Below are 12815 nucleotides of genomic sequence, written 5' to 3'. Positions count from 1 at the left end.
GTTCATGGTGCCGTGACCAGGATCCGACGAACTTGGTTATTGTAATTCTGCCGATTCTCGCGAGTTTTTCTTTCCGCGCCACATATTTACCGCGTCACATCACAACCGTTTTTTTTTTTTTTTCGCGACCGTCGAAAATTTGTTTCATACACGACCATGCCAGCGTCGACCGTAATACTATCATCGCGAAGGACAATCTTGCTTGTCACTTTAGACCGTCACGAGAAGTTCCTTCTCGATTTTCTCCCCGAGCGAGACGAGATAGAGGTGGAAACGCGCATTGCCAAGTTCGAGCAACTTTCCATCGATTTGGAGAAGATTCAAAGGCAGTTAGAAGATGCAGCGATCACTCCAGAAGAAATAGCTCACAATGCCGCTTTACGCGATGATTTTGAGCCGCGTTTGATACGGGCTCACTCCCAGTTAAAACTAAAAAGGGCACATATTCCTCGGGACAATATTTCGCAACCAAACGCAGGCTTCAATCCACTGCACAATATGAAGCTTCCCTCCATTGCACTTCCAGAATACAATGGTGATTATATGCAGTGGCTGACGTTCAGAGACACATTTGAAGGATTAATTCATGATAATCCTGATTTGCCTTCCATACAAAAATTCCACTATTTGCGAGCATCCTTAAAGGGAGAAGCCGCCAAGGTAATAGAATCCATTACCATTAGTGCCGCGAATTATGAAATTGCATGGAAGATGCTAACAGAACGCTACTCGAACGAATATTTGCTTAAAAAACAGCACTTGCATGCATTGTTTGGAATGGCCACTGTAAAACGGGAAAGTGCATCCACGCTTCACCATCTTGTCGATGAGTTCGAACACCATAAGACGACGCTAAGCCACTTGGGTGAAAATACAGAGGCTTGGAGTAGCTTGCTTGAGCATTTGTTGTGCACGAAATTACCGATGACAACACTGCGTGATTGGGAAGAGTTCGCTTCCAATAATGAAAATCCAAGCTACCAGAGCTTGGTTGCATTTTTGCAGCGACGAATGCGGGTGTTAGAAACCATGATGGTAAACAATCCCGATGCGCCCTCTACCGGTAATAATACGCACTTCACACCAAAACAAGCGAATCTCAATCGGCTGTCTAGTTTCCCGTCCACCTCTCATGACGCGCGAAAATGCATCATATGCCACCAGGAGCACAACCTCACTAAATGCCCGCGATTCATAGCTATGAGTCCGGAAGAACGATACCGTAGCGTAATGTTCCATAAGTTATGCATTAACTGTTTGCGGGACAATCATCGAGCACGCGATTGCTCTTCGCAATACAAATGCAGAAACTGCCACTCAGCGCACCACACACTATTACACTCACAACACAATGCTCACGGAGCACTTCCCACTGCAACCACTATGACAGCTGCGCGAACTGTTCCGGCGAACCAACCACACAACACAGACGATCACAGCACAAACACCCAGAGACACTATGTGGCTGCACACGCAGGCCAGCAGACATATGATCATGTCTTTCTGCAAACAGCCATAGTGCACATTGTTGATGCACATGGTATTGTGCACCCAGCACGAGCATTATTGGACAGTGCCTCTCAGCCTGACCTAATGAGCACCAAGCTTGCTAATAGGTTAGCTTTGAAGCACGATCCTATCAGCATCACTCTTATCGGTGCGGGTCATTCTTCCACCCCTGTGCGAAAATCGGTGCGTGCGAAGATATCTTCCCGAACGAGCCCGTATGAGCTGAATGCTGATTTTTTGATAGTTGACAATTTGATCGGGGATTTGCCAGCGCATGATGTGCGCACCGATGAATGGCAAATACCGCCGAATTTCATTCTTGCCGACCCCCAGTTCAATAAGTCGGCACCGCTCGATCTCATCCTCGGTGCCCGGCATTATCATGAATTCTTCCAAAGCGGGGCTCAATATCGAATTTCTATCCATCTTCCGGTCCTTATGGAGAGTATGTTCGGGTGGATCGTGAGCGGTTCAGCATCTATCCCGAATATTAATAATGATGCATCCTACGCCTCTTCCGTTGTTTGCATGAGCACGCTCGATGAAACCCTCGAGCGATTCTGGAAAATGGAAGAGCTACACGTTAGAGATGGCCTTTCACCTGAAGAACGGTATTGCGAAAATTTATACCTAGATACGACACAACGAGACGATACAGGTCGTTATATTGTTCGCTTACCAAAGAAGTCAGACTTTAAAGAAAAGCTCGGATTATCGAAATCATCGGCCCTACGACGCTTCACTATGCTCGAAAGACGATTAGAACGCGATCCTCGTATTAAGGCAGCATACCACGAATTCATGCGAGAGTATTTGGAGCTAGGACATATGTCACTACTGCGAGCTCCAGATGACGATGAATCAGCATACTATCTGCCGCACCATCCCGTTTTTAAGGCGTCGAGTTCTACAACAAAAACAAGAGTGGTATTTGACGGCTCTGCAAAAACCTCTTCAGGATACTCCCTGAACGATATGTTATGTGTGGGTCCAGCAGTTCAGGATGAATTACTAGACATCATCCTTCGATTTCGCACATACAAAGTGGCTGTTGTTGGCGATATCGCTAAAATGTATCGCCAAATTCTGCTTCATCCCGATGACAGAAACTACGTCCGCATTTGCTTCCGATTTACTCCCCATTCACCGATCCAGTATTACGAGCTGAACACCGTAACGTATGGTTTATCCCCTTCATCCTTCTTGGCAACTCGAACATTGCAACAGCTTGCCGACGATGAGGGTACCGCGCATCCGGTTGCCGCAGACGCTCTGAAGAACAACTTTTACGTTGACGATTTCATCGGGGGTGCAGATTCCATTGAAAGTGCTCGTCATCTACGGTTAGAACTAAGTGAATTATTGTCGAAAGGTGGATTCGAATTAAGAAAGTGGACTTCCAACCGGTTAGAAGTACTTACCGGTCTAGCATCGGATCAGATCGGAACACAGTCAGCTTTACAATTCATGCCCGACGAAACGATTAAAGCTCTCGGCATTTCGTGGGAGCCTGAACACGACGTACTATCATTTCCGTCCGCGATTTACACCGACACAACATGTACTACTAAAAGAACGATTCTTTCTAGCATAGCCCGCATGTTCGATCCGCTTGGTCTAGTGGCTCCAATAGTTGTTCGCTCAAAAATAATGATGCAGGAGCTATGGTTACAGAAAGCTGGCTGGGACGATCCCGTTCCTGATTCTATCTGCAAGAAATGGAAAGATATTCAACATGATTGGCCACTTTTATCCAGTTTCAAAATAGATCGTTATGCTCTATTACCTGGTAGTCGATTGCAGCTACATACCTTTTGTGATGCATCTGAAGCAGCCTACGGAGCCTGCATCTATGTTCGTTGCGAAGGTGCGCAAGGACGGGTTCGCATCACTCTACTTGCATCCAAGTCACGAGTGGCACCGCTTAAGCGTGTCACGCTTCCACGGCTTGAACTGTGCGCTGCGGTATTAGGCGCTCATCTTTACGATCGAGTCAAGAAGGCGATGGGACTAACTGCAGCAGAATCATACTTTTGGTCCGATTCGACTGTCACCCTTAAGTGGATCGGTGGCTCACCTAACACTTGGGCGACGTTTGTAGCTAATCGAGTGGCCGAGGTGCAACACTACATACATCCACGACAGTGGAGGCATGTTCCCGGTTCAACAAATCCTGCAGATCTGGTATCACGCGGCATGGCAGCGGTGGATTTCCTGAAGAGCAAGCTATGGAGTTCCGGCCCTGAATGGTTGGCGTTATCTTCATCTCAATGGCCCGACTTCTGCCCTGAACCGGACGAGAACGCAAATCTCGAGATTCGTAAGGTGAGCGCTGCCTTTACTAACTCTGTCACTAATCATCCTTGGTTTACGATGTGTTCCAGCTACACGCGATTGTTGCGTATTATTGCACTCTGCATTCGCTTCACACGTAACGTCAAGGAGAAAGCACGAACTCAGCAAACATCGCTACGCATCACTACACCATTGAGCATCACTCCCGAGGATACCGAAGCTGCTAAAACTGTGCTATGTCGCTTAGCACAGCAAGACGAATTTACAACCGAGCTAAAGCAATTGACTAAGGGTGAAGCAATCGCAAAGCAATCACCGTTACGAAGACTAAACCCATTCCTCGATGAACAAGGAATATTGCGTGTGGGAGGACGATTGAAGCTATCGCAACTTCCATACCAATCGCAACACCCCATTGTGCTTCCCAAGAATCACAAATTTGGCGAGCTCATCGCGGCCTACCATCATGAGAAGCTCATGCATGGCGGCGGACGACTGCTACTCTCCCAAATACGTGAAACGTATTGGCCACTAGATGGAAGACACCTAGTGAAGAGAATCGTAAGGAACTGCTTCCGTTGCATACGCCAAGAACCCCGCCTGGAGGAACAACAAGTCGGCCAACTCCCACCACCGCGCGTCACTCCCAGCCGGCCTTTTTCTGTTACCGGAGTAGATTACGCTGGCCCTTTCTACTTGAAGCCTGCGCACCGGCGTGCAGCGGCGGCGAAGAGCTACTTGTGCGTCTTCGTGTGCTTCGCAACGAAGGCAGTCCACTTAGAACTGGTTGGGGACCTCACTACCGCGGGATTCTTAGCGGCCTTACGTCGCTTCACATCCAGGCGCGGATTACCTGCACACATACACTCGGACAACGGAAAAAACTTTGAAGGAGCCGCGCACGAGCTCCGTGAACTTTTCCACATGTTCCGCGATGAACAGCAGCAACACATCATCGCCAATGAATGTGCCAACAAGGGAATCACTTGGCATTTTACCCCTCCCAAGGCTCCCCACTTCGGCGGATTGTGGGAAGCAGCGGTAAAAACGGCCAAGCGACATCTTTACCGACATCTAGGCAGCACTAGACTGTCCTACGAGGGATTCAGCACCATCCTTCAGCAGATAGAGGCCGCAATGAATTCACGACCTTTATTGCCCACCTCAGACGACCCGAACGATTTGGCAGCACTTACCCCAGCGCATTTCCTCATCGGCACATCCATGCATTCGGTTCCTACTCCAGATTACACTGGATTGAAGATGTGTACACTTGATGAACTCCAAAAGTGGCAACTGATGTTCCAACGTTTCTGGAAACATTGGACATCGGAGTATCTACAAGAATTGCAAAAGGACAACATGAGGCATCACCGAACCAATGATATACTACCTGGACGATTAGTCATCCTGATGGATGAATCCCTACCAACAACCCGATGGCCCCTCGCACGCATCATCGACGTTCATCCGGGCCAGGACCAACTCACACGAGTGGTTAAACTAAAAACCGCTAAGGGGATCCTCACACGTCCGATCACAAAGATTTGTATTTTACCACTCGCCGCTGACCCGAACACCACGTGCTAACAACTTTAGTTGTTTTTCTTTTTATTATGACATTCTGTCATGGGGGGGAGGATGTTCACGCACAACAACAACACACCAGGACGAATTGACAGTTGACGATCGGTTTCGTCAAGTTTCGTCAACTGTCGGAATGTGAGTGCCAGGGGCACTCAATGGAGGTTATAAATACTGGTGCAAAAATATAAATCGACCTCTTTTTTCTACTCAACGCCTCGACTCCGGTAAATATTACAGCCAGCAAAATAAATCCGAAATCCGCAAATTCGTACAAATATCGTTTGAAGCCTTTACATTCACTAAACTATGCACACGATTCTATATCAACTGCCATGTTTATCATATTCGTTTCCGAGATTCAGTAAACTGTGCAGTAGTTTACTAAGAATATTTTTCTACCATTCGGTCATTCATTACAAGTTACAAACCGTGAAGATGTAAATTTGATGGTCTCTGCCGATTAATAAGGGCAAGGCCAAACAACGTTCTACTTTCCATTATACCATAAAATCATTAGTAAATATCATATTATGAAAACTAAAAAAATGATTCACCTCACCAGTGCAACCCGTGCGCCTTATTGAATTGTTTGTCTTTTCGGGGTTATGTTTTCCTTTACTTTGCAAACTAAATATTAACCTCGCTCGACAATCGTTAGCCTGCCGTAATCTGTTGTTGATGATACGGTCTGGAAACTGTCAATCTCGCACGTGGCACACATGTCTTTCACCGTCCCGTATAAGAAACGGCACCACTTCCACTACACATTTGGCAAGAATTTGTGCCATCCATCCCTAAAGTTGAATCCCGTTTCGCTTCCGCACTCAAACCACACGCGCGAAAAGTGCCGATAATGCTTTCCGCAAAATATCGAACCACTGAAAAACAGTGAATAAATCACACACTCGCGGGGCCTTGCTGAAGTTTCGTTCGAACGAAGCGGAAAACTTTCACTTTACGCCTTGGAAAAATTAGTCGTTTACCCCGATTTGCGAACAATAATATATCACACTCGCTAGGATTGGTGGCGTATCAGGAAAAAAAAAGGTTCTACTGTAGCGAATAAACGAATGAAAGATGGAGAGAGATCCTGGTAAAAACGATCGATTTCGGGGAAGATGTGGAAAACTTTTGCGTACGTCCTGATGGCTTAATCAATACACTTATCTCATCGCCATCCACACGCTGGAATGGTAAGATGAACAGGAGCACCATTTTTTCTCACTTTTGTTCTATTTGTGCTCACAATCTATGCTTTGTTCTACGTCATTTGTTAGTGGAGGATAACATCCAACTAGCAATGCGGGATGCTAGTAAGTGATTGGAAAAGTTCACGCTTGGCGACAACAGTCTGCTGTGGTTGGATGTGTAATTCTTCACAGTGATCACTGCACCCCCGTGAATGCAGAGAGCACCAGGGAGAGTGAGCGGTAATGTGCAACATATAGCAACATAAAATAGTATCCCATTCGATGTCGTGTGCACAAAACAATAAACCCACCCAAAACAAATTGCTCCTGAACGGCTTTGATTAAGCTCTAATAACCTGGCTCAATCACCACCCCTTCGCGGGCTGGTGGAGACCGGCAGCAAATCCTAAATCCAAGCACCCTTTTTGTTTGCATTAAAAACTATTCGTTCCCTCCCACCGAAAAGTGTGCCGATATGGGCCAAAAAAAAAAACCAAATGCACCGCCATTCTACCGGTTTGCTAAATTTCCTGCACACCGGACACAACTTCTAGCAGGAAAGAAATGACAATTCAATTTATCTCGTCCTCGCTCCAACGGGGCTGTTTTTGTTGCTGTTTTGCCACGGTCCGTTGGCCACAAAAGCGCCACCGTATTCCGGGGTGCTGAATACGTGCATGAAACCATAAACATATGAATGGAAGTAAGCGCTAGACAACGCCAACGGGTGGGAGGGATGAAGGCAGGGGTGGCCAACCCTCCACCCCATTGCCAATGAAAAATATAAAAGAAACACACAAACGCGGGAGAAACATTCACACGCCGGCCAACACCATGCCAGCAACACATGACGCTTATGCATATGCAATAACAGCAGGAAGCTCGTATGGAAGCAACACCAAACACACACTCACGCAGGGGTGGCAAAAAAAAAACACGGCAACATCAGAATGAAATCACCCCCCAAACCGTGGCGCACCGATGGAGCTTAGCTTTTTAGTGAAATTTTAATAAACGTCATACCAATCCGTTGCCCTCGTGTATTGAGCATAACGGTTGTCGGGGCTACTCTCCAGGGTGAATGCAAAGTTTTCGGCGGCACAAGGAAGTGTATCAAACAATTCCGTGTGTGGGTGTATGTGGCGGGTGGGTGTGTGCGTGCTTGAATTGGGAGACGGTGGGGGTTCGCGAATGATGAACGCACGGTGCCTTCCAGCTGAACTTAGTGAGAAGGGATGAATGTGTGTGAGCCGTGAGTCGTGATTGCAAGTGAGCATGAGCAGTTGTGATATGTGAGACGTGCGAAGAATCGTTTGTGAGTCTTGTTTGAATTTTGTTGCCTTGTTTACCTGTTCGAATTGATTGATATTGATATAAAATACTATTATTGCGGTTTCAATAACAAAAATTCTAAATTATCTTCTCCGAAACCTTGGCAGTACAAAGCACGCTTGAAGTTATACTATTTACTTGACATTTATGCGTTGTTTAGATTTTGACGTTCCCAATTCCGAAATCTAAGTCTACGAATGAGTATGATCAAAACATTGTCCATTTCAACCCTTCTTAACAGATGAAGAGTTGAGTTAATGATTAAAGAAATTAACCTAAAGCAAGTGATTAAAGCTTTTAATGGAATTTTAATTTAAACGCCTAAAGATATACTATTTTTGTATTGTGAAGGTCGGTGATTGTTTAAGTTGATATCGAGACTGCATCATCATGAAGAATTTGTTTTATTTTGATGAAACCTTAGAGTCAACTGTAGGATGTCGAATATAAGAGGACAGTACTTTGTCAGGTTTTAATTAAAGCATTTCCATGAAAATATCATATAAATTTCTACTTTTTTAATTGAAATGAAACAAAATACGGAAAACAGGAGACAACTTGTCGAAATTTTTCGAAAAATGCTGGAAAAGTTTTGAATATTCGTCATGAAACGCATACACTAACAAAAAATTGGTTGAAGAATATGAGCAGCAGAGCTAAACGCCTAAAGTTATACTATTACCCTGTCAAACACTATGCGTGTGCTCTATTAACGCTCAATTAACACTTTTTAAGTTTGATTGAACGTAAAGCAAACGATGCTATCACTTACCGGAACTATAATATAATCCAATGCAATCGCTCAGCCATCTTCGTTCAGTTTTTCTTCGAACGCTTTTCAAACCATCCCTTTATTACCTTCCTGGTCGCTTATATCCGAAATGCGCTAACAACAGTGTTTCTTTCAGTGTTTTTTCCTTTTATTTAAATATACCACAACATGTCCACACCGAAAGGAGTGGGAAAGCAGCAAAAAATGCTACACCAAATAGCATCACAATAAAGCTGCATCCGTTCGATCGTGGTGCGTTTCGCTCGGCTAAGCTGAGTGCCCCGTCGTCACCATCTCGCTCGAAGCCATTGCTTCCCTGCTCACAACTGTGGTAAATTTGGCGTGAAATCCGATTTCTGCACTCACGTATCTCACGAGAGCCGTCCGAACGCATCCGAGCTTCGTTCTGCCGGGAGCTCACAGCATCCCAGCAAAGCAAGGCCGCGCGTCCACGATCCGACGCGCACGGATCCGGGTGGACAGTTTATTTCCGAACGCGAAACGGATCGCTCGTAGGTTTGGCGGAGTGTCCCGGAGTGAAATATTATTATTATTAACACCATAAACAAAGCGTGTGTTTTGTGCAGAACGTGAACGGGTTGGGGCCATATCCTGTGAGCGGCCCCCATAGGTGCCGAGTGGCGAAACGTGACAGTTTCGAACTGGTGGGTATCCTGGTGAGCACGGAGCGTGCTAGAAGCGTGGAAGATGGAAAAATGTGTGCTTAATTAGTACGGCACAAATAAAAAGAAACGGAAAGGCAGCACAGTTTTGTCGTTACGGCAAAACTTCTCCCCATTCCGTACCCAGTGCCGGCGTAGTGTGAGTGTTTGTGGTGAGCAAATAGTTTGTCGTGGGGTTTTTTTTTTTTCATTGTTGAAACATACACACAGAGCAGCAAGTAATGGGCAAATTGCGCGTATGTTGAAGATTATCGCCCCGTTCCATCTCGGAAGACGGGACCCGGCGAACGTGATCCGTGCCTGTAACGTTTGTTTGTGTGTTGCGGACCCGGAGGTTCAAAATGTGAGTGTCTAGGCGCGTCTAAGGGCGGCGAAACAGGCGAAACAAGCGAAAAGATCGTCGCGACGTGTGTGAATGCAAAATCGCATTAAGCGATACCCGACGCGAATGCTGATAGTGGCGTGTAGCATTATGGGGCTGTGGCAACCCGCACAAATCGGTCGATGTTTCACTATCAACTAGCGCGAAATGTGAAACCGAATAAGATTATATACATATAACAAGCAAAACAAAACCAAACCAAAAATAAAAAATCAGCCATTCTGCATCGTGTGTGGTTTGGCGGACATGTGCGGTTGGTCCTTGTGAGTGTGCAATTGTTAAATTTGTTTGTCCGATAAGACAAACATCCCGTACGAGAGGTGACTTAAAATAGCAACAACAAGAAAACAAAAAACCGCTAAATTTGTGTCGTGTTTTCGGCAGTGCAATGCGTTGTGCGATTTGCTTCGCACCACCCCGAGGTTGTGAGGTTTTGTCCCGCGTGATAACAGTGTTGTTTTGTTGTAGTGATTGATTCTCGAAAGACGCACAAAAAGGATTAATGCGCTCAATTTAATGCTGTTTTTTTTTTGTTATCACTTTCTCTTATTTCGCCCTTATAATAATACCATTGAACATGACCTCCAACGCGTAGAATGCGTTTACAGATGCGCAACACGCTCACCCACCGTTTGGCGACCTTGATCTGAACGTGCCGGGAGGCCATTCGGCGTGTGGCTTAGACCGGATGGGTGGGTGGGTGCGTGGATGGGACGATATATAAATAAATCACCCCTTTTTCTCCCTCTCTCTCTCGCACAAAACCCCTTTCCCACCTTTTCCCGGTTTTTAATTGTTTCGCTGTGGGTCAGTCTGACAGCTCAGGGATTGATGTGTCATGCGCAATAACTTCACGCGTCGCAACACGCGGTACGCGCGCAACAGCGTGTTTTTTTTGCCTTCTCATTTGCACGGCCCGAGTGCTTTGACACCGGGTATGTAACGCGATACGTGTGCCACACATTTGGTTAATTAGTGTGGAGGAAATGATCAATTCATCATAGCCGGGTTATGATATTGATCCCATGCCCGCTTAATGGTTATGGCTTTGACCTCCCGGAGGTGAAAACAGTTTAGCACCTTGTTGGGTGAGGTGCTTGCAATTAGCTGCAATTAATACTTTCTAGGTGCTGGATTGATGTAACAACATTTCTCCCGCACGATAAAATTTCACAGCGCGCGTGCAATTGGGTTGGGTTGGGTTGGTGCACCGTGATCAATTAACATTAAATACACATTTGCATCTTCTAATATGCATCATTAATTTTGCGCCACGTTCATATTCTGTGCGGCTATTTGATGTTTGCGGTGCGATAGTTCAGTTTGAACAGTTTGTTTAACTGCCTGTTGAGCTTAAATTATTCTCTTTTGGTACGAAGTTAAATAATACACGGTATCGGACGAGAATCTGCTTTTCCTGCAGCCGTTACATCAGGTGCAGGTCTAGGGAGTAGACTGTCCGGATGGATCAGATGTCGACTTCAACATGGAACAACATTCCTGAAGCCAATATGATCAACCTATGCCCACAATATGCATCCATCCTGGATGATTTTTGTCGGCCATTATCACAAAACGACAATTTCTACTAAATTAACAACAATTTTAAACTTAGGTTTTGGTGTAGGCTGTTACCTACTACCTTTGAAACCTCCATAGAATAAAAACTACGAGTTCTAGCAGGAAAATACACACAGAAAATGCGACGATTTGGTCCAAACTTGATTCCGGAGCAATCTAAGCAATTTAGGACTTACATTTATGGACTCCTAGTTCCTCAAGTTTCAATCTAATCGTCTCTTTGATTGGCTTTTTATGATATCGATTCTCAGCGAATACAAGGACATCGATTTGGCGGGAATTCTCAAAGTCTTGGGCAAAATTTCTTGCCTAAATACATGGTTTTATATTTTTTAAGTCGTATTTTGAAAGTCTAGTCACCACTTATTGATCGCGGTGTACATGTGCGCTTCTTATCATTGATCCGAATAAATACTTCTGTTCGGTACTCGGTATGTTCGGGGTGTTTCTATTGGAAGCCATTCCGTTTGACGATTATTTTTCCGCAATGCGGTTTGGACCCGTTGGATAAGCGTGAACGAGATCGGTGGTGCAGTTTTTAATCCTTGCGATGCGAACGATTTAATGCACCCCCTAGACCCCTCCCCCTCCCCTCTCTGCACACATAAAGCATTAAAAACAATTTATCAACGCTCAGCCGTACGATAAAGGCTACCCCGCTGGGAAATGTTAAACGACGATTGCCTCAATCATGCTTTGCCGAAAGGGGCAATCGTTGTTTTTTTTCTCTTCTTTCGCTACCCAGCGGCACCATTATGGAGGAGGAAATTTGTGTAGGAAAAACCTACCCATTGCGCCCGAACGAAGGCCGGACTGGTCTCGCACCCACAGCAAGGCATCTCGGTACCATCTCGAAAATTTCGGAACTTTTCTGCAGTGACAGAGCGCCATAAAAAAGATGCCATTATTCTTCTCGAGCCCCTGACGCACACCACCACCACCACCGGATGCATGGATGGAGACGCCGGGACCGGGTCGGGTCCAGTTTTATTGTCCACTTTGTTGCGATTTGCTTAATTGCTATCGCTAGCGCTTCGTACAGCGCAATGTCTGGCCTGGATACATTGTGTCTTCCAGCCTGCCCACCGAAAAAAAGGTGTCCCTGCTTGGAGAAAATTAGAGACAGCCTGCCGTTGGGTCGGTATTCTTCCATTTATCAGCATCATTTTCCATGCGGGTGCGATTGGGGCCGACACAAACTAAACCGGAACAAGAATTGTGAGGCTGGCGGAGGAGGTGTAGCGGGTGGTAGAAGAAGAAGAAAAAAAAGCATAAAAACACACAATCCCTCCGTCCTTTTGGCAAAGCTTTCCCACCGAGATCCCACCCAGAAGAGAGTAGTGAAAACGAAAAACAATAATGGTTTTGCATTAGGTCAAATGGTTTAGTCCTTGTAGTTATATGCCCGTACAGTCGGTTAGTGTTCGGCTGATGGGGGAAACAAAGAACTGGGAAAGAAGAAGAGAATGAAAACTAATAAAAGT

General features: G+C 45.7%; 1 protein-coding gene across 1 annotated transcript; it reads left to right on the top strand.

Annotated features, from left to right (window-relative positions):
• Window positions 1–1593: 1593 nt before the first annotated feature.
• LOC128299532 (uncharacterized) lies at window positions 1594–5394 on the top strand. The gene has a single exon (XM_053035530.1). It carries the CDS (start codon window positions 1594–1596, stop codon window positions 5392–5394), a length of 3801 nt encoding a protein of 1266 aa, XP_052891490.1.
• The last annotated feature ends 7421 nt before the right edge of the window (window positions 5395–12815 follow it).

Source organism: Anopheles moucheti, chromosome 2 (genome assembly GCF_943734755.1).
Source record: "Anopheles moucheti chromosome 2, idAnoMoucSN_F20_07, whole genome shotgun sequence".
NCBI classification, from domain to species: domain Eukaryota; kingdom Metazoa; phylum Arthropoda; class Insecta; order Diptera; family Culicidae; genus Anopheles; species Anopheles moucheti.
The sequence above is the reverse complement of the archived record's forward strand: the minus strand, read 5'-3'. Positions and strand labels throughout refer to the sequence as shown.

Bases quoted from the DNA above. Each gene is read 5' to 3' on its own strand.
- LOC128299532 (XM_053035530.1), top strand. From the start codon at position 1,594: ATGAGCACCAAGCTTGCTAATAGGTTAGCTTTGAAGCACGATCCTATC.